The sequence below is a fragment of the Ochotona princeps genome, chromosome 10 (genome assembly GCF_030435755.1).
Source record: "Ochotona princeps isolate mOchPri1 chromosome 10, mOchPri1.hap1, whole genome shotgun sequence".
Lineage (NCBI taxonomy): Eukaryota > Metazoa > Chordata > Mammalia > Lagomorpha > Ochotonidae > Ochotona > Ochotona princeps.
In genome coordinates, this window is record NC_080841.1 from 24081677 (window position 1) to 24102649 (window position 20973).

Here is a 20973-nt window from a genome sequence, read left to right on the forward strand (position 1 = left end):
ACCAGATATTTGATGAGGTGCTATGTTTGTGAAAAGAAATATAATTGAAAAACACTATTGATGTTGAGTATCAGGTTGCACTGTATAGTATGTCCTTTGGAATTATTTAATTATGGCTCATTTTGATTCTTTTTGAGAGTTCTTACATCTCAGCGAGCATCACTAATATTAAAATACTAGAACTTAAACTATTCCTTCAACTTGGAACAACGTCTGTGTTTGAAAAGATGAAACACAATTATCAATGGCAAAACTTTACATACTTGGAAGGAAAAACTGGACCAGTTACTGATCTGTCCTGTTTTAAAAAGCTCCTATTTTTTGTTGTTAATCATCAAGATAGTTGTGACCATTTTTGTTGCACTTAAGCAGGACTTACACTTTTGGGTTTTTGGTTTAAAGTTTTAGCTGCTGTAAAAATATTTTGATTTTTAAGAGAAGAAAATTTTTAAAACTTTTTCCCATTTAACAAATAATTTTCAAGTTTCAGCAATTGTACATGTAAAGCATTAAGCATATAATGAATATTGTATATATTCTCATTCTAAGAAATAGGAGTTGAAATAAATTCTTTGAAGTTTACTGTATTGCCAGTGGTTTCATGACAGTTCTCTTGTATTTATTTACAATGTAACCAAATAAAAATGAGTAGGACAGCATGCTGTCAGTTATCCTGCTGAAGCCTCCCCTCCTTCTGGAACAGCTGTCGGGTGCACGGCTGAGACACCCTAGTTCCTCGGCTGGAGCCCCAAGCTCTGCTTCCAAGGCTCGCTGCTGCTAACGTGCGTCATAGGAAGCGGCAGCTGCCTAAGGCTGTGCCATCCACAGGGGAAATGTGAATGGAGTCACAGGCTCCTAGCTTGAACCGACCGACACTTGAGCTTTTGCTCAGCTTTTCAAATAAAGAAACGAAGTATTCCTACACAGGTTTGTCTTTGCTTCTTCCCATTCCAGAGGCTGGGTAGAGAGAGAGTAAGGGGACACAGGGATAACTTGTTATGAAAACTAAAGTTACATCATCAGTGAGGGAAATTCTTAGGGAAAATGAAGTCACATTCACACAGACTGTCAATATTCTTATACCCTTCTTCCTCATTATGTAAGTTGGGTGGACAAAGAAGAAAACATGGAATATTTACCAAGATTAAAAGAGCATTAAAAATTATGACTGGGCCACTGTTGTGGAGCATGGGGTCAAGCCAACTCTGGTGACACATGGTACTGGTTGGAATACCAGCTGCTCCTTTCCTGATCCAGCTCCCTGTGTGCCTGGGAAGGCAGTGCAGGATGGGAGACCCAGATGGAATTCTAGGCTCTTTGGCTTCGCTCAACTCCAGTCATTTGTGGAGTGAGTCAGAAGAGAGATCTGTGATTCTCCCTCTAACTTTCCTTTCAAATACAATCATCTTTAAAAACCAAAACATGAATGTGTGCCAGTCTGGTGGGCTCAACAGGCTAACGCTCTGCTTCGCAGTGCCAATGTCCCCTATGTGTGTGGGCTTTAGTCCTGTCTGCTCCACTTGCATTCCAGCTCCCTGCTTGTGGCCTGGAAAAGTCCTTGGGCCTTTGTACTCTTGTGGGATGCCCAGAGGAAACTTCCTGGCTCTCGCTTCAGATTGGCTCAATTCCAGCTGTCGCAGCCATTCAGGGAGGGAACCAGAGGATGGAAGCTCTCTCCTCTAGCTCTTTCAAATAAAATACATTAAAAAATATCATGTGTAGTAAAATCCATTAACAGGCAACTAATGATGGCTTGTACCAGACAAGTCAAATTTTTCTGTCACCTGAGTTTGAACCTTGATATTATAGCAGAGCCCTGAATCTACCCTAGCACTTAGCTTTGTAAACTAAAGATTACCCTCTAACATGCCTGCCTGCCTGCCTAACAACTGGGTAGGACCAGAAAAAAAATGTTCTGTATGATGACAAAAATTCTCATGATGAAAAGTGTTTCAAGTGATTCTGTCTTTATTTCGAAGTCCTATAATGTAATATTACCAGAATAAGTATTGTTATCTTCATTTTCACAGACGAGATAAGACCCACTGAGAATAAATAACTGAACCAGCCACAAGCATACAGCCTTTCATGTTCCTGCCTTTCTCATCTAGACTTCAGTATCAGAGTTGCCTGAGGTTAGACTTTTTGAATTGCCCAGGCCCAACTTCAGTCTATTTGAACTTACATCTGTGGTCACTGGGAATCATATTTTGGAAAATGTACTACAGTTGATTCCAATGTACTTTGGTAGTAGGTGAATTGTTCAGAACATTCTATTAAATGGGTGCACTTTTATCATGTGTAACAATTTTTTTATACAGGCATTAAGTCTGTTGCTTAGCTCACATTTAAGTATTTTTTTAAGCAAACCATCTTTAATGTACATGGTACTGAGCATCAGAAAAAAAAATCACTCGTGGCATAACAAAGTCCCTTATTACTTATTGCACCTTGCCATTTTACTTACACGTTTTTCAGGTTGAGTTATCTTCTGTAAGGATGTCTACATGATTTTTGCATCAATATAAGGTACTGTAACAGACTCATTAGGTTCTCCATTTAGTGGAGGTTACAAAAGATCACCTATACATTGAGTGTAGGTTATACACATGTATTCTTATGTTACTATTAGAATAAGATGTAGTGTAGTTCTTCTTTGGCAATGTGACATACAAGTGCTAAGATACGGGCCAGGAGATTTATAAAATTTTTTAAGATTTATTTTTATTGCAAAGTCAGATATACAGAGAGGAGGAGAGACAGAGAGGAAGATCTTCTGTCCGATGGTTCACTCCAAGTGACCTCAATGGCTGGATCTGAGCCAATCTGAAGCTAGGAGCTTTATCTTGGTCTCCCATGCAGGTGCAGGGTCCCAAGGCTTTGGGCCATCCTTGACTGCTTTTCCAGCCTACAAACAGGGAACTGGATGGGAAATAGGGCCACAGGGACACAAACTGGTCCCCATGTGGGATCCTGGGCATGCAAGGCGAGTACTTTAGCCACAATGCTACCATGCATTGCCCTATAAAACAGGTTTTAAGGGTTCATAGCGAACTGGGTATTTTGCTCTGTAAGGGACATGACCTGAGCCAGGAACATAGTTCCTGTATATAGTATCTAGCTCCTATACATCAACCATCTGAGGTTGTTTACATCACAAATTTCCCATGTTAAGAACACGTGGAAACTTCTAGAAGTACTGATGCCTTGGTCTTGGCTGAGTCAGAATCTAGAGATGTGTGCCTGCATAGTTTAGCAGCTTAGCATGCACTATCACTTAAAATACCCAAAGAAAGTTTTAACATTTTTTCTCTGAAGTAAATACAAGTCAAGTAAGGAACATGGGGTGGGAAACAATATTGTGAGTAGAAAATATGCTGGTCTACCTAATCTGTAAGTTAGGGCTTGATGCCATGGTATAGCAGGCTGACCTCTGCCTGTGGCACCAGCTACCCTAATGGACATCAGTTCAAGTCCAGACTATTTCATTTCGTACGACCTGGGAAAGCAGTGGAGAATGGTTCAAGTTCATGGGCTCCTTACACCCAGCTGGAGCCCTGGATGCAGCTCCTGGATCCAGGCTTCAAATCAGCCCAGCTCCAGCTGTTGAGGCCATTTGGTGAGTGAACCAGCAGATGAAGACCTCTCTTCTCTGTACCTCTGCCTTTGCAAAAACATAAATTCAGCTAACTGATTTCCTATAATGCTGCCTAAATGTTGCTGATCCGATCAAATGGAGCCTATCCTCCCCTACAGTTTTCTACCTACAGCACTCTTAAAGTTGTATTGTGTTTTAAAAAACACAGAAGGGCCCGGCGGCGTGGCCTAGCGGCTAAAGGCCTCACCTTGAAAGCCCCGGGATCCCACATGGGCACCGGTTCTGATCCCGGCAGCTCCACTTCCCATCCAGCTCCCTGCTTGTGGCCTGGGAAAGCAGTCGAGGACAGCCCAAACCTTTGGGACCCTGCACCTGCGTGGGAGACCCGGAAGAGGTTCCTGGTCCCGGCATCAAATTGGCGCGCATCGGCCCGTTGCGGCTCACTTGGGGAGTGAAACATCGGATGAAAGATCTTCCTCTCTGTCTCTCCTCCTCTCTCTATATTCGGCTTTCCAATAATAATAAAATCTTAAAAAAAAAAAAAAAAAACACAGAATGCAAAGGTATTTGGTTAATCTTTTTTTTAAATAAGGATGAGTTCAACCTGCACTCAACCAATGACTAACATTTAAGAAAGAATGAGAGAAATCCCATTCTAGGGAACTAATATCCACAATTTACAAAGAGCTCCAGAAACTCGACAGCAGCAAGACAAATGACCCTGTTAGGAAATGAGTGGGACTAGTGTAGCAGCCTAGTGGCTAAACCCTCACCTTATATGCCTGGGATCCCATATGAGTGGCACTGCATGTCCTGGCTGCTCAGTGTCCCATCCAGCTTCCTGCCTATGGCCTAGGAAATAGTAGAGAATGGCTTAAAGCCTTGGGACCTTGCACCTGTGTGGGAGATCTGGCCACTGTTGCTTCTTGGGAAGTGAACCAGCAGATGGATCTTTCTGTACTACTGTGTATCTGACTATCTAATAAAAATAAATCTTTAAAAAAAAAAATGGGCAAAGAACATGGACATGAGCAAATATCACCCTAAACGATGAAATTCTAAAGGCCAAAAACCACATGAAAAAAACACTCTGGTACTCTAGCCACTAGGGAAATGCCAATTAAAATGAGGTTCCAATCAACTCTAGTGAGAATGACCTACACATAGCAAACAACAACTGCTGGCAAGTATGTGGGAAAAGGGTACCCCGATCCAAACTTGGTGGAATATAAACTAGTACAACCGCTGTTAAAGTCAGCATGGAGAGTGCTCAATCAACCAGCCATCCCACTCCTGGAATTATATCCAAAGGAAATGAAATCTGCATTCAAGAGAGCAACCTGCAACCCTCTATTTATAGCAACACAATTCACAATAGTGAAGACACAAAAACAGGAAACAACCCAAATGCCCATCAACAGATAAATGGAAATTGTAGTATATTTACTTATAAATTATTACTCAGCCAGAGAAATGCAATCTTGCCATTTGCAACACTCTCAGCTAGAAGCCATTATGCTCAGTGAATTCAGTCCACAAGACACATATGAATCTCTGATAAAAGAACCAATGCACGAAGTACAACATATATGTAAACAAATATACATGAACTGTACAAGGGCGGCTAGCATACTGGGAAGCAAAGGTGCTATGCAGTATACCCCTCTACTCCCAAACAAGACTCTCCCAGTGAGGGCTGGTGTGATGGCTGAATTGGTTAATTCTGTTTAGAAGCATCAGCATCCCATATGGGTGCTGCTTTGTGTCCCAGCTGCTCCACTTCCCATCCAGCTCCCTGCTTATGACCTGGGAAATCAGAGAATCCCGTGCCCACTTGGAAGATCCAGAAGAGGCTTCTGGCTCCTGGCTTCAGATCAGCTCAACTCCAGCCCTTAAGGCCATTTGGTGAGTGAACCAGCAGATGAAGATCTTTTTGTCTCTCTCTCTCTGTGTAGATCTGCCTTTCTTATAAAAATCAATAAATCTTAAAAGAAAAAATGTCTTGCAATGAAAATTTTAAACATAAAATATACATCTAGGTTTTCTAGCTTTGCCTGTATTTATGTCATGAAACATTTAAATGTCAGAAAGTTCAACTTTTACTAAGATACTAGGCTATTGTGATAATGGGGGAAATGGCAGAAGGAGTAAAGAGAGGGGCAGGGAAGGGGTGAATCCTATAAAAATACACTACAGAAGACAAAAAAATGTAGCAGTACATTAGGAATAAGGACGCAAGTTGGTGACTAAAAATGCTACCTGTTTTCTATTACCCTTAAGTAGCACATGTGAGGCAGGTACTCAGCCTTCATTGAAGTTCATTTGGGTCAGCTTTGAACAACTCATTTACCCAGAATCAGCAAACAGAAAATGCCACAAACCAAATCAATGAGTCAATCCTCGGTTTCTATGTCAGGAAGTACATTTTTGTTGTAACATTTTAGCGAAAAAATATGAATCTCATACTTCGCACACAGCCACCGCTCAATGAACAGGATTATTACAATTTGTCTGTTTCTAAGAGAACTTAACCCTGGCCTGTATTTTGACACTTGAGAATTGGCAAATGTGAGAAGCTGTTCTCCCACACACTGAGATCCGAACTCTCGGATTCACTGGAGGCCGCAATAGGTGACTTTTGGGCCAGGGGCAAATTCGGTTATTAAGCAGAATAATAACTGAATTATTGGCAACCCAGGTTCCTGTGTGTAAACAGCAGAGCTGCAGATGCTAGCACTGTGCGGAAATAGGAACAAAACTGATGTCACAGTGAGGGAATAAACACGCACTCACACACAAGTGTGGGCTACCCCACGCAAAGACATAACCATCACGAGAGCGCCAAAGAATTTCCCACGAAGGGGGGGGAGAACCCAAGAACAGTACCTGCAAGTGAAATGGGAGCTGTTCGTCCAAGAGCCGCAGTCTGAGGTGGAGCAGCTCTTCCGCCGCCTTCCACCGCTTCTTTGAAATGGCGGGGCCTGAGCATGCGCTCTGCAGCAGGACAGGTGCACCTTGGGAAGCTGGAGTTAAGACTGCGGGGGTAGATGGAACGCTGCACTAATCTTTTAACTAGTAACACCGGATGCATGTCTTTCTTCGTAAGCTTTTGTCTGCTGTTTTGTGAAAAACTGGTTTTGGATATAGAGTCACAATATATTATGAAAGTTGTTGTTTGTGAGACAGATGCTATTATACCTTCCTGGAGTCCTGAAAATCCTTTGGAAAGAAAGAGAGGGTTTCTTGCATTGTTTTCAAGGAAGAAGTAATCCAAGTGTCTTTTATCTTGATGATGACTTGGGACACTTTTTTCCTTGTTTAGGATTTTAATCCGTGACTTTGTGATGGAGGTAAAGTTTTTAACAGTTTTCAATCATCAAAACCTACAGTGATTCGTGTCACCTGTTCTTACTGATTACAGGGTTAAATTAATGAGTAGGTCTCTTATGCGAAGGAATACTGGGCTGTGAGAAACATGACGACAATTCCACAAGTTCGTGGAAAACATATATGATACAAAAACCTCATGTTTTTCAAAAAAGCCTGAATTCCATTTTCCCATAAACTTTTTGAAGTGCTGTCATGTGTATCTTTCTCACATGACATACATACACACGTATCCATTGCCTTGTATTTACATATTTATGAAACATGTTTAAATCTTTAAAAAGTACAAATAAAATTTTTCCTTTTTAAATTTCACGTATGCTAATGAGGTATTACAAAGAGAACAGGAGTGTCCATGCCTAGTGTGCTAACTTGAGCATGCTGCTATTCCCTGCTGATCCGGTGAATTGAGAGAATTTTATGGAAAGTACTGGCTGGGGATTCAAAAGCCTGTAGGTCATGTGAAGCGCATTAGCTCAGTTCGAGACATTTCTATGAAAACATTTTGCTATCTCTATGAAATTTTAAAATTAGTTGCTTATTCGTTAGATTTCCAGAATATTTATAATTCTTCTAAAGGCTTTGCTGAATATTTAACCCCAAATACTTACATTGTAGTTAAATGGAACCTTGAGTCAAATGGGTAACCACAGTGTAAGCTTGTTTTTGTTTGTTTGTTTGTTTCTGATTGAGTGTGGCCTGAGTTAGAATTTTACTGCATAGCTCGCTGTGGTCACTGAATAACTGTTGCTTGGAGGACTGTAACTATCCTGATGGATAGAGTGGATGCAGAGAGGCAGCAGGGACATTCTCTTAGTGGAATCGCTTACTTTGCAAACCAGTAAACTTGTTTGTACCGGCCAGCTATGGACGGTCTTAAACTTGACATTGATGATTCAATTTCCTGATTGCATCACTGCTGACATCAAGAGAAAAAGTACAGGCTCCTACGTTTTCCACAAAATTAGCACAGCAAAACAAATATTTTTGCATCGATATTATCCCTCATTTTAAACAATCAGAATAACATTTCCCATATTTCTACCAGAGAGGAACAATTTCCAAACCAATCCTCATTTTTCAAGGTTGGCAGAATAACAAGCCCTGGTTTTTCAGGGTTTGTGATGCCGTCAGTTCATACTCGGGTGCAGTGGGATGTGAGCCTGCATCCCAGGTGTGTGTCTTGTAAGTGTCCACCCCTTACAGATGAGTGTCAGTGAATGTGGTATGCTCTTTGGTGACTGAGCTGAAACCCTTGATGGCCTTCATCAGGTCCTCTTCATCCACATACTGAAAAGCAAGCCAGACGGCAGTGATTACAATCTTAGCTCTGCATTGATATGCTTGTCAATGTAACGCAAAGGCAGTGGTATTAAAGGTTTAAAAGCCTGTGCTCAACACGGAGGTGCAGTTGAAGAGCCATTCTTTCCTTACATGTTTGCTATTGAAAGAATCACTTCATAAGGCACACATGAACCATAGAGTAATCCCAAATGTATATGATTCTGTGGCGTCATCCTTCTAAGCTTCAGTTTTACCCGTCTGTCTGTTGCAGAGATTGTAGAACCCGTGCATGTGAACACATCACTTGCCTGCCATTGACCTCTTCCAAAGCTTTTACTGGCACCCCCAAAAGCTTTGTCCACTGCCCATTACTAGTACTATAAAAAGCAAGCAGAAGTGACGCTATAATAGTTACAGATGGTGCTATCTAGTCAGGTGACCATTTTAAGATCCCAACTTTAGGAATACAATACTTTCTTTCCAGCGTTGTGTCCCTGGGGTAAATCATGACTAACTCTAGGCTTTAGGTCCTTCTGTAAAACTAAGGCGGTACCTACCTCATACAGTTACAAAGATGAAGTGACACGATTCATTTAAGCTCATGTTATACTATGCTAAAAGATCAAAATTGCTACCTTCCATGTCAAATACAATCAGCAATTATTTAAATTTCAAAGAAATGTGATTAATAAAAATTCTAACTATGGCCACTGAGGAAGTTCAGATCTGAAATGGAATCTTGGAACTGAATACTTATAACACCACCAAACAGGCCTGTGATTTTTATAATGTGTATTACATATGTGTGTGTATAAAATTCTGAACACGCATAAAAGACTGCACATTCGCCATTTTGACCATGACAGGTGACTTAGAGCCTAAGGATTCCTGTTGTTAATTTGCCATTAGTGGAGACAGACTTCATGACAGTGACTTTGCTCAGTGTAAGGAAAGTGAGTCCGGATAGAGATGAATGAAAGTATAAACGAGGATGCAAGAGGGTGAAAGGAATGAAGATGACTAATTCTGCCTTGAAGAGATGAACAGAGAAGTGCATTCTGAGTTGGCTGTCTGCTGATTTTTGAGTTCAAGACAACTGTCTCCAACAGCCATGGAGGGAGGTAGTCTGATGATAACAGAGCTTCTAGCCTGTGTTCAGACAGCTGTGATCATGAACAAGTTGGTACCAGCACGACTGAGGGAGTGGGCACCAAGAGGGCTGCTCTGAGTGCTGGGCGTCAACACTGGATGGCATACAGGAATATTCACAGCATCGCTTTACCAGTACTCCTCGGGGATACTCAGCCAAGAGTCTGGAAAGGCGGTCAACTCACCAGTCCACTGTTGTGGCCCATGATCGTTTCCCAGAGCGAATCATCAATCACCACTTTCTTGTCCTGAAAGTCCATGAGCTGGCTGACGCTGCGGTGGAGGGAGCCCGTGGAATAGGTCTGGTTCATCTGGCTTTGACTTGGGATCCGCAGCACAGGTATGCTGCGGTTGCTCCGAATACTCACAGGCGTCCCAGACTGGGGCATTTTGGTATCAGCTAATCCCTGAAAAAAAAGTTCCTCTGGGTGATTAAAAGGCCAAGGAAATGGGCTTGAAATATGACAGAGAAGCAGCGTTTCTCACACATTGTCAGGGAAGAGAACAAAGTCCTACATAACTCAGCAATGGTGCACTTGTGGACACTGTGGCTCGGGGTTCTCGATGAGGATGAGTTTGTAAGTTGACACGTGTGTCCCATGGCCAGTGTTCTTAGCATCTGCTGTGCAGAGCTCATGTACACGTTCCCTGGCTATTGTTTTCCAGGGGGGTAGTACTTACTGCTTTGCCAAATAACTTAGCGAGGTGGGTTAAGGGTGGGTCAACAAGCCACTCTGTTCATGTGTAGCAGCACAGGGCCAATGTCTTGAGAAGTCACAGTGGAGAGCTATAATGTTTTGTCATGGATTCCCACCAGGTGAACCTGGTCTTTCACTTTAGAAGCCCTGGACTTGTGTGGGGAAATGGCGACCCCCCTCCCTCATTCCATGTTCCCCTTGATAGGATTTCAGCTTCCATTTAATGGAGGTATTATATTAATAGGAAAATCAAAGAGATGGGGTGGGTATTGTGGTGCACCAGATTGAAGTGTCAGCTCAAGTCCCGGCTATTCTGCTTCTGATGCAACTTCCTGCTGATGTGTCTGGGGAGGCAGTAGATGATGGCTCAAGTGGCTGGGCCCCTGCCACCCATGCAATGTGAAAGGCCTGGGGAATTCTGAACTCCTGCTTTCAGCCTGGTCCATTCTTGGCTCTTGGTGATATTTGGAGGCAGGAATCAGTGGGTGGAGGATCTATAGCTCTTTGCACTTCAAGTAGATCAAAATCAATTTTAAAAAATCAGAAAGATAACCACTTGATTATTAGAACCTAGGATATGCTATGGGATAAAATGGAGCTGAATTTCTGATGGCTTTACTCCAGCTTATCCAGGCAATGAAAACTCCCACCATCTCCCTGGTCAACATACATGCAAAAGCTCATGCGTTCATGCAGCACACGGGGTACCTCATGGTGCATGGTGAAGCTTTTTAGGGTGACGTTGCTGGACACATCAGATATATCAGCCACAGAGTCAAACTGAGAATACAGGGAGGGGCTGTCAGTGCATGTTGAAATAGTTTTAAATAAATACTTTGTCCTTTTCCAACTAAAGATTCGTTGTTCTCATTCTTTAAAACCATCCTGACCTTATACACATTTCTCTCTGCATGTAAAATATAAGCATAAAACTGGAACAAATAATAGATGATAGCTTAGATGGGTAGTAGACCTTTGTGTGTCTAAGGTTAGTACCAGCAGCACTACTTGTTTAATACTGTGAGAAAATGAAAGGATCTAATACAATCCAGGTTCCTTCTAGCTCACTGACTTCCTCTCACAGTTTCCAGTTTTGTAAGAGCAGTTGGACTTTTTTTTCCTTTTCTTTGTTTTCTTAAACAAACAGACTTGCAAGTACGTGTTCTCAGCTCAGCAACATCCTGTCAGGACTGCAGTGTGTAATCGGTGACCATACCCCATCCCTTTAACCTGTCTGTACTGGAAGTCAAACTGGCCACACTGCTTACAGGATCAGTGTCGGATTGTTAATTTTCTCATAGCATTGCTCAAATCTCCCCGTGTGTCAGCCTTCCTGAGTTGCTGGCTAAAATGGTAGTTTTGTGTGCTTTTTGCACATGCAGGTACTATTGGTGCAGAGAATGGGCCTTGCTTGGATGAAATAAAACTAAACAAGACTCGTTAAAACCTGAGTGATGGGTTATATCTAGAAGAATATCACAGCTTATGGGTTTCCTGCATCACTTCTTGATCCCTACGTTAATTAATTAAGGAAGATGCAGCCCTCATCAGGGTTAGATATAGGGGCACTTGCCTGGAGGGAGTGGGTCAGACAAGAGGATTGAGCACTGAAATGAATTCTGGCCCCTAGTGTTGTATGGCTAAGTCTTTCTAGAACCATGCTCCATGTTACAGAGTAGATGTTCCCAGCAGGGCTTGGGAATGTTCTTTCCATTTTTCCCATCACGCATTCAGTAAGCCACAGGGTTGGGTGAGCTTATCAGTTAAGGCACAATGGATCTCTCCTACCGTCTTCACATGTTCACATCAACTGGGTGACGGCACAAGTACTTATGGCTCTGCTACTCATGTGGGAGACATAGACTCGGTTTCCAAATCCCGGCTGTAGCCTTTAGCCTGGCTTGGAGCTGGCCACTGTGGGTGTTCAGGGATGTAAACCAGTATATGGGAAAGCTATTTTTTAATGTAAGGAAGGAAGGAAGGGATAAAAGAAGGAAAGGAGGAAGGGATGGTAGGAGGGAGGGAGGGAAGGAGGGAGAAGGGAAGGAAAGGGAGGAATGAAGAAGGGAAACTTGCAATGTTTCTGCCTCCCAGCAGACACAGCTAGAGGTCAAGTGCACTGTGCATTCAATCACCCTTTACCCCTCTAAGGTGCTCTGCACAGTCCCCTCCTAATCCACCCTGGGCAGGGAGGGGGGATATCCTCCCTGACTTTTGCCTGCTATCCTGTTTTGGGAGCGGGTGGTCTGGAGCTGTTGGTCCCACAGTGGGGGTCTTGAGTGTAATCAGAATTTCTTGGATGACTCATCCTGGGTTGCAGTGGTTTTCAGTGCATCCCAGGTGATTATAATGCACAAACAGAGCGGGAAAAGCTGCAGTAGGATTATCTCCTCTTACTCTCTGCTTGTAGTTACACAGAACCTTGTTACTAACATGATGAGAACATCTTTTTCTAAAAGGAAAAAAAATAGTGCTTCCAGCTGGTATGATAGCTATGGACTCAACTGACCAAACACAGGTCCTGAATGTTAAATTAAAAGCATTGTGCCTGTTCTGAACATGCAAAATCTTTTGCCCCTATCATTATTCCCTAAATTATATAGTTTAACAAGTTACAATAGTTTTAAGTATTATAAGCAATAAAGGGATGACTGAAAATGCACAGGTGGTTATAAGCAACTACCATGCTATTGTGTATAAGAGGCTTGTGCATCCAGGGATGTGGGTATCAGCAGGAGGTCCTGGAACCAATGTTCCTCAAAAATGAAGCAACAACTGTGCTCCTGCTAAGTGATGGGGACATGGGTTACCAACATACCATCGGGGTTTCCCTTGGTGGGTAGACGTTCAGTGGAGTCAATCTCTTCTGAAGAGGCACCAAGGGAGGTCTCTCTCTGATGTATGGCTCTCTGTGTATTTTTCTCTGCAGTATCAGGGACAGAAAAATGGCCAGCAAGATCAAGGCCAGCACTGCCATCAGCACAATGAACCACAGCTCGCTGTAGAACTCTGTGCCCTTGCTTTCAGAGCCTCTCTTTTCTCCAGGAGTCGTGAGCACCAGGCCTGCAAATCCCAGAGAAAGAAAAAGTGAATCATCACTAGTCTGGGAAGCAACTACCTACCACGTCTGACTCTGTTGTTTGGTAGCACATTGGGAGGGAGTTGGTGTGCACGTTGGGGTAATGGGGTTCTAACATTGTGGGTCCTAACAAGAAGCTTCCAGGCCTTGGGAGACCTCGCTAGCATTCCTGGCCTTGCTGTTCTGGTTGTACAGCAGCACTGCCTTGGGAGCAGATGTTACCAGGGTAGAGATTACCACGGCAACCTTGAAAGCTGCCTGCTTCGGATCTGTATGGCCTGGAGCAAAGTCCCTCCTTAATCAGTGGCTTCTCCTGCAGGAGGACATGGGTCCTTCACACAAGCACTGCACAGTTGCAGATAAAGCCAAAGCCGTGGATATCTAACCCTGTTCACTTCAAGTCACAGCCTTATGTGTGAGAAGTTTTGTGCAAATAGGATTTCAAAGCTTCAGATCCCGTTTTCCAGCGCATCATTAGCAACCTGTACTTATCAATGTGTAAGCTTTACATTTCCTGTCCTTTGGCCTTTCTGAAGACATCAAAAAGCTCTGAAAAACTGACTCAACTGTGCTGGGAGAACTTCCCATGGAAAGAAGTTCTTCAGCAGTGGGATTGCTTACCCTTGATTTCCATCCATGTCTGGCAGAGTGATCTGGTGTGCTGCACATTGAGATTCATAAAAGGCGCTCACATTTTATGAACCATTTACCTACCCAGAGCCAGTCCCTATGCTAAAAAGCTTCCCAGACATAAAGAAAAGGCAACGGCAGGTTTGTGGAATCTCACAGATGTGCAGAAAGCTGGAATGAGCCAGGGCAGGCAGGAGAAAGGCTTACAGAGGTGACTACGGAACACGAGCCATTGGCTGGTCAAGCTGTGTATCAAGGGGTCTGAGAGCTCAGCTTCTTCCCAGTCATTTGCTGGGGCCAGTTAAAAAGCCCATGGATCTCACTCAGCTGCCACCTGGCGGGCACAGAGCTATGAGCTAGATAACTGCCCACTGGAAGCAAATGGTGATGTAATTTAGATAGACGCAAAATGATAGACACAATCGCAAACGCGAAAAGATAGACGCAATCGCAAATGCCCGCTGAATCATTAGTGAATCCTTGCTTTGTCAGCATTTCAAGCAATTCACATTCCAGGGAAGTATTAAATGGAAAGAGTTCAGAATTTGGGTGATGAAAACTAAATCATGACTTTAGGAAAGGACTAGTTCAGTAACCCTGCTGTTACTTCTGATTGATTCCGTATTTAAAACAACAACAGGGCTCGGCGGCATGGCCTGGTGGCTAAGGTCCTCGCCTTGATCCCATATGGCTTCTGGTTCTAATCCCGGCAGCTCCACTTTCTCTCTGTCTCTCCTCCTCTCAGTATATCCCACTTTGTAATAAAAATAAAATAAATCTTTAAAAAAAAACAAACAACAACAACAAGAAAACACAACAAGAAAACACTGTCTCATTGTCCTCATCTCTAGAAAGAAAGGTTGGAGCTAAAGTTCCAATCGGCTCCAAAGCAGCTCAGAATTCTCTTCCTTAAAAATCACTGTTCAATTCAGAGCAGACAAGGTGTGGGTGTCTGACCCAGCGCACCCGCCTCCCGCTACTGTGGCTTCCTGCTCATGCAGGTCATGGGAGGCAGTGCTGATAACCCAAGTCATTGAGTTCCTGCCATCATGTGGAGACCTGGACTGAGTCCCTGGCTCCTGGCTGCAGCGCCCATTAGGGGCTGTTGGAGGCATTTGAGGGAGTAAAACAGCACATGGAAGCTTGCTCTGTTTCTCAAATAAACCCGCGAAGATGTGAAGAGATGCTTTTCTTTTGTTCTGGCAGGGAGCAGTAACTCCAAAAGTGGATGTAGTGGGCCCTGATGGCCCCTTGTGCAGGAGCACCAAGGGGGAGGGAGGACAGACCACCCCGAGAAGGCAGCAAGGGCCACACTCCTCAGAACAGCGAGAGGGAAATGAACACGCACTGTGCCATTTTCCTGCTTGGAGGCTGCCTTCAGGCAAAGAGCAGAAGTGTTTTTGAAAAGTACATCATGAAAATTAAAACGGACCAGGGCTGGCAGGTGGGCAGCCTGCCTTGGGATGTGCATGGTCCTCAGGGTTCTGCCCTTCTGCTCTGCCCAGGGTCCAGCCTCTAGACAATGAGAACCACTGTTTCCGGATAACCCTTCTGCTGCGGGCTCCTATTCTCCTACTCATGAGCCCACAGGGGAGTCCTCTTTCACAAAGCACTCAAATCCAGGATGGGGTCTCTACAGCCTTTGATTCTTCTGCTCAAAGTTATTTTGCAGGTGGCAGGTGCATGGTCAGGAGCTGGGCTCCTGCGGCTAAACCTCAACTCCGAAGAAAAGCACAGTGCACAACTGGGCTCATGCTGGACCCCTGGCTGTTTGCTGTGGAGGCGGATGTGGTCCTGGGGCCCTGTCAGAATCCCTAAGCTCCCCTCTCCTGAACCTCTGGGCCTGGGAAACTGCGTAACAAACAAGCACATTGAAGTGATTCTTACACACACACACACACAGAGCGGGAGAAAGGCTGCTGCAGTGGGGATGCGGAGACAACAAGAACAGCTCGCCTGGGGCAGGCATACTGGTTAAGATAGTACTTATGACACGTCATCTCTCATGGCAGCGCTTGGGTTTGAGTCCTGACTTTGTTTCTCATTCCAGTTTCTTGCTAATGTGTGCCTCGGGAGGCAGCAGGTGCTGGCTCCAACACTTGGGTGCTTGCCACCACATAAAGACCCAGATTGAGTTCTGGACTCCAGACTTGAATCTGGCCCAGCCTTGGCTGTCATGGGCATTTAGGGGAGGGAATCAGTAGATGGAAGATCTCTCTCTTTCTCTTGCTCTCTCATGTTGGCTTTTATCTGTCTTTTGAATGAAAAGAAAATCACAAAACAAAATAACTATAATTAATGGAGGATTATGACAAAGGTTTAAAAAGGGAAAAGAAAAACCACGTTCAAGTTCTCATTCCTATGAAGCATTCTGGGGTGAATTCCTACCCCCCTCAGCCATTTGCAGAAACACTGCGGCTGCCCAAAGAGTGCCAGGTGAGCTGGTTCTTGTCCCACAGTTGCTGTTAAATGAAATCAGATAAACTACATGGCTGGATTCTGTTGCGGTTGTAATAATTTCTATATGGCATTCTAACAGGCAAAATCAGGAAAGATGGAATAACATCGTATTATTTTTACAGAATAAAACTCTCCTCGATAACAAGATGTATGTTGCAGAAGTTGAGTCATGTTTAGTTTTTGAAACAACTCTGTGAATAAATGTGATGTGGTATTCTTTTCTAGAATTTAAAAGAGGGTATGAATCCCAAATCTATTCTAGCAGTCTTTCAACCTGGCATTTCCCTAAGGTTTTCTCTGAAAGAGTGAAGTTTCACATATGTGAGAGTCAAAGGTTACGAGTAGAATTCAATTTAAAAGATGTTTCCAAAAAACTGCCCTTCATCTCTTTAGCTACATCACTCAGTATTGACAATAAATCGTAATCTTTTATGGAGGCTACAAAACAGAAATGGCCCACATTTTCCACTTTGGGCTCTGAGTCCAGAGTATAATTGTGATCAACACAAATTGGGAGAGTCTTTTCTCCCTTCCTCTGATCTCTTTTTCATCTACCCTCCTCTCGAAATTGCCTTTCTTTGTATACAAAGTCAAACACCATCACATTGATAGGATTTATGGATAGGAGGGGAGTTTTATCAGCTCACTGTGGCTCTCTCCTTATTTACTGTTCAGTGAGTTGATATTGTCACAATAGTGTCTAGCTCTTAAGGTTAAGTTCCAGTTGGTCTTCACACAGTTCCTTCCACATACTCTGTGCTAATATATTGGCACAAGTCCATGTAAGCAAATCCATGTTTGAGTCTTAAGAAGGATAAGAGCTACACTAAAGGTAATACAAGCATGATGTCAAGGCTTACCAGCTCCAGTTGATGTATCATATTGGATCACTGGCGTCTTAACACTTCCTTCATCTGTAGTGCAGATAACCTGGAAAAAGAATGCTAGACAAAAGGAAGAACTGGTAAATGACTTGGGCATCCAATACAAACAGGGGCCTACTTTTGAAACATCATGAAAAGTCTGCAAATAGGATCTCTGCGTTACGTTTTTATCTAATATGGAAATGCATGAAAAATTGTCCAAGAAAAGCTACAACTCTTATTACATTATGTCCATAAGTAATACTAAAGTGAGAACTTACACAGCAGAGGAAAGAATTCTCAGAGGAAAACAGGCTCACATATAATTTAGGTATTACTCTGTCTGTATTCTAAGTTTGTTCTTTTAAAGCTTACAGGTGCACCTTCCACCGATGACCCAGAATTTGTTACTGCATGGGAGAGCGCCAATGGGATCTTGTGAAGTACAAGGTCTGAATTCCTTTTCTAACAGCCAGGACCCTGAGGGCAGCAGCTCTTAAAAAGTCTCACAGATGGTTGGAGGCCTGGCCAGGTAGAGCCCGGATCTTCCAATTGCCAGGCCATCTTCCCATCACAGCAAGCTGCCAGATGATCAAAGACTGTGACCAGAAAACTGTGTACATGGATTGTGGCACAACTTATTGTTAAGTTCCAGATACTCATGAATGAAATGTTGGATCACTTACTTCTACCTTTTGCTAAAATAAATAGTATATTCAAATAAACCCTGTTAGTCAATTCAGTGTATAAGTCCAGCTGGCTTACAATGTCTGGGTTCCCACTGGGCCTGTGACCATGCTAATTATCAGAGAATACTTTACACCATGTGAAGCTTTTTCTTGTTTTATTTGAAAGGGACATGCAATTAATCAGGGAGAGTCTGATCTTAGAGAGGAAAGGCTGTCTTGTCAGGAGCTGGTATTGGAGGGAGTTAAGGAAACTGCTTCCTCAGGGTCCTCCATGGGTGGAGAGGGTCAGTGCCTGACTGGGGGGGATGGGGGTGGCTCTGTCTGGAGGCTGGCGATCGTGCAAGATAATCCTGGGAATCCTTCAAAGAGCATAATTTTAAGATATTCATTGGTTGTGTGGGTGCCATTTCTTTTGGTAATCACAGTATGCCCTTACACCTTGGCCTTGTTCCTTCCTGGAAACACCCACATCCACTGGGGGCAGACCTCCTCTTTAGCTGTGAGTGGAAGCTCAGCATGACAGGCTGCCCTTGGATGGAAGACCTGGTATGCTCTGGGCAGGTAGCCTCTTAAACCCAGACATTTTCACAATGAGCACCTCCTAAACCAACTTGCAAATTGACTGGCTCATAAAGGCAAGCAAGAAAAGCCCTTCCACATGGAGAAACGGGAGAGGGAGACTAACTTTTGTCCGCTGTCCTCGGTAGGTACAGGGTGGTGTCCGTGCCGCTGTACACACGCTGGCCTCCATCGGTTAGCATGTACTCCTTCAGCCGGCCGTGCAGCAGGAAGCTGCCGCTCCAGTCCACCCACACCATAGACAGGTTGCTGTCCACTGAAAACGGGGCTTGGTACTGAGGGACTGTGGGAAGAAAATTGCACATCTCAGGATGCTAAAACTGCACTGTTGGGGGGGGCACATGTGTGCTTTTTTGGAAATTGATATGAACCAAACCGAAGTAAAACAAAGCTCCAAATCTCCAATGTCAATGGACACCTTCGCTTTTTTCTAAAGTGTCACAACACAGCGAGTGCTGGGAGGGAAAAGACTGACGAGAGTGTATGGGAAATGCTTTCTCAGCAATTTTGCACCTGCTTTCAAAAAAAAAAATCAATAGAAAGCAGTGTTTTATAAATAGAACTATTAACATAAAATGGATCTGCTCACTGACATAACCCTGGAGCTCATATTTTGCAGCGGTTCCCCTCTTTTAACAGGTAAAGTATCCTTAGCACTATTAACTACTGTAGATAGCTATTTTTTATATCGAAGCAATATTTATTGCTACAAAGCCCCAAGGACTAGATGAAGTTAATATATATTTTTTCCCCAAACCAAACTGCTTAGATGGTGAATTATGTCCTTTTGGCACCCATTTATTTTTAAAGCTTTTTCTTGAACTGTTACTGTGTTTTCTAAGATAGTTAAAAAGCCTTGCAAACAGCAATTCAAGTATAATAACTCATTGCCCTGACTAATCAATCAGTAGCATAGTACGTTAGGATATAATCAAGCTCAGGCCTCCTAAATATTATATCAGAGATAGAACAACGCTATGTGCATTTTACCAACGTATTCCCTTCTCATTTTTCACCTCCTTACTAAAACCAAGCAAAACAAAATCCTTATGTGAGGCTCCTCATCGAATGTAATTATTTTTGTAGAAACAAATGAGGTATTCCGTATCATCTTGTCAAGTCGGAAGAGATGTATTTCATAAGATCTCATTTTCCTCAAAATAATCAATACATTTGTAAAAGCATTAAGATTCATCTACTACCCAAATTGGCTTTTAAGAAAAGCCGTGAGTGGTGAGAATAAATGAGACAACACTCTCTTCTTTAAAGAAGATAATAAATCCATCTGTTGCTAATGTTAGGACATGTAACACAATAAAGAATAATTATGCTTTTCTAACGATGAGATTCAACCATAAGGACACATATGCTTCTTATCTTTCAAAAGAAGTCATTTGCATAGAGCCATAAGAAAAGATTTCGGTGAATTTCTCAGCAGGAATTACCAAGCCTTCTTTAAATGTTGATGCTTTCTAACATTAATCCTGCCCAATACTATGACAAAATTCATGCTTGTCTTTGTTTATGGCTTCCCTGTATTGTCTTTACTCGATTTCCCCTATTATCTAAGGGAGATATTTCCTTCTCATGTAGGGGTGTAAATAAAGAGAAAGCTTGTAAGTAGTAAGAAAATAGGACTCTCAGAGAGTTTGGAGACCTTCCTAAGGAAAAAGGAGCAATCAAAAATGATCAGGAATAATGGATCTATGTGACAGGAGGCTGAGGAAATAATAAGAGCTATTGTGCCCTTGGCACTCAACATCCCTGATCTCATTTAATCCTCAAAACAATTCTATGGGAAGGGCTCAAGGCAGACAAACACGTTGCCTAAGGTCAGAAAGTGCTAAGAGACAGGATCTGAGCCAAGGCCTGATTATCATTTAAGGCCATGTTGTTTTGTGCATTTAAATGAATACAGCTTAGTGACCTGCGTGTAATACAGCAAGTTCATCTACTACCTGGGATGCTGGCAGAGAGAGAGAGAGAGAGAGAGAGAGAGAGAGAGAGGGAGAGAGAGATATGCTGACATATATATATATATATATGTATATATATATATATACACACACAGAGCGAGCGAGAGAGCGAGAGAGAGATATGCTGACATACATATATACACACACACACACACACACACACACACAGAGCGAGAGAGAGAAAGAGAGAGCGAGAGAGAGCGAGAGAGAGCGAGAGAGAGCGCACTGGTTCTAGCCTCAGCTACTCCACTTCTGATCCAGCTCTGTGCTAATTCACCTGGGAAGGCAGTGGAAGATGGGGCCACGAGTGCTAGATTTGTCAATATGGAAGTCAAGAGAAAATACAGACAGAGATCTTTATGCAGTGGTGAGGAAGTCAGGGGGCAAGTAGACTACTCTGTGGGTTAGCGCCACTGTGAGGGAGTAGACAATGGGCACTGTAATTGTGTGTGTTTGCTTTCAGGTCAAACAAAGTGTGAGAATCAACTATGAATGTAAGTGTGACATGCCAAAGTTGGAGGTGAAACAAGGGACCTGTACTGAAGGGGATTTCCTTTGCAGCTCACCAGGCGGGTGCATTC

General features: G+C 43.1%; 1 protein-coding gene across 1 annotated transcript in view; it reads right to left on the minus strand.

Moving 5' to 3' along the window:
- Window positions 1–8185: 8185 nt before the first annotated feature.
- The window catches only part of USH2A (usherin), a 641433-nt gene continuing 628645 nt past the window's right edge, over window positions 8186–20973 (minus strand). Inside the window, exons 67-71 of the mRNA XM_004578639.2 lie at window positions 18523–18699; window positions 17146–17229; window positions 12935–13179; window positions 9604–9825; window positions 8186–8275 (exon numbers count right to left, since the gene is read on the minus strand). Of these exons, the coding sequence (XP_004578696.2) occupies window positions 8186–8275; window positions 9604–9825; window positions 12935–13179; window positions 17146–17229; window positions 18523–18699 (818 nt within the window). The remainder of the gene's footprint in view (window positions 8276–9603; window positions 9826–12934; window positions 13180–17145; window positions 17230–18522; window positions 18700–20973) is intronic.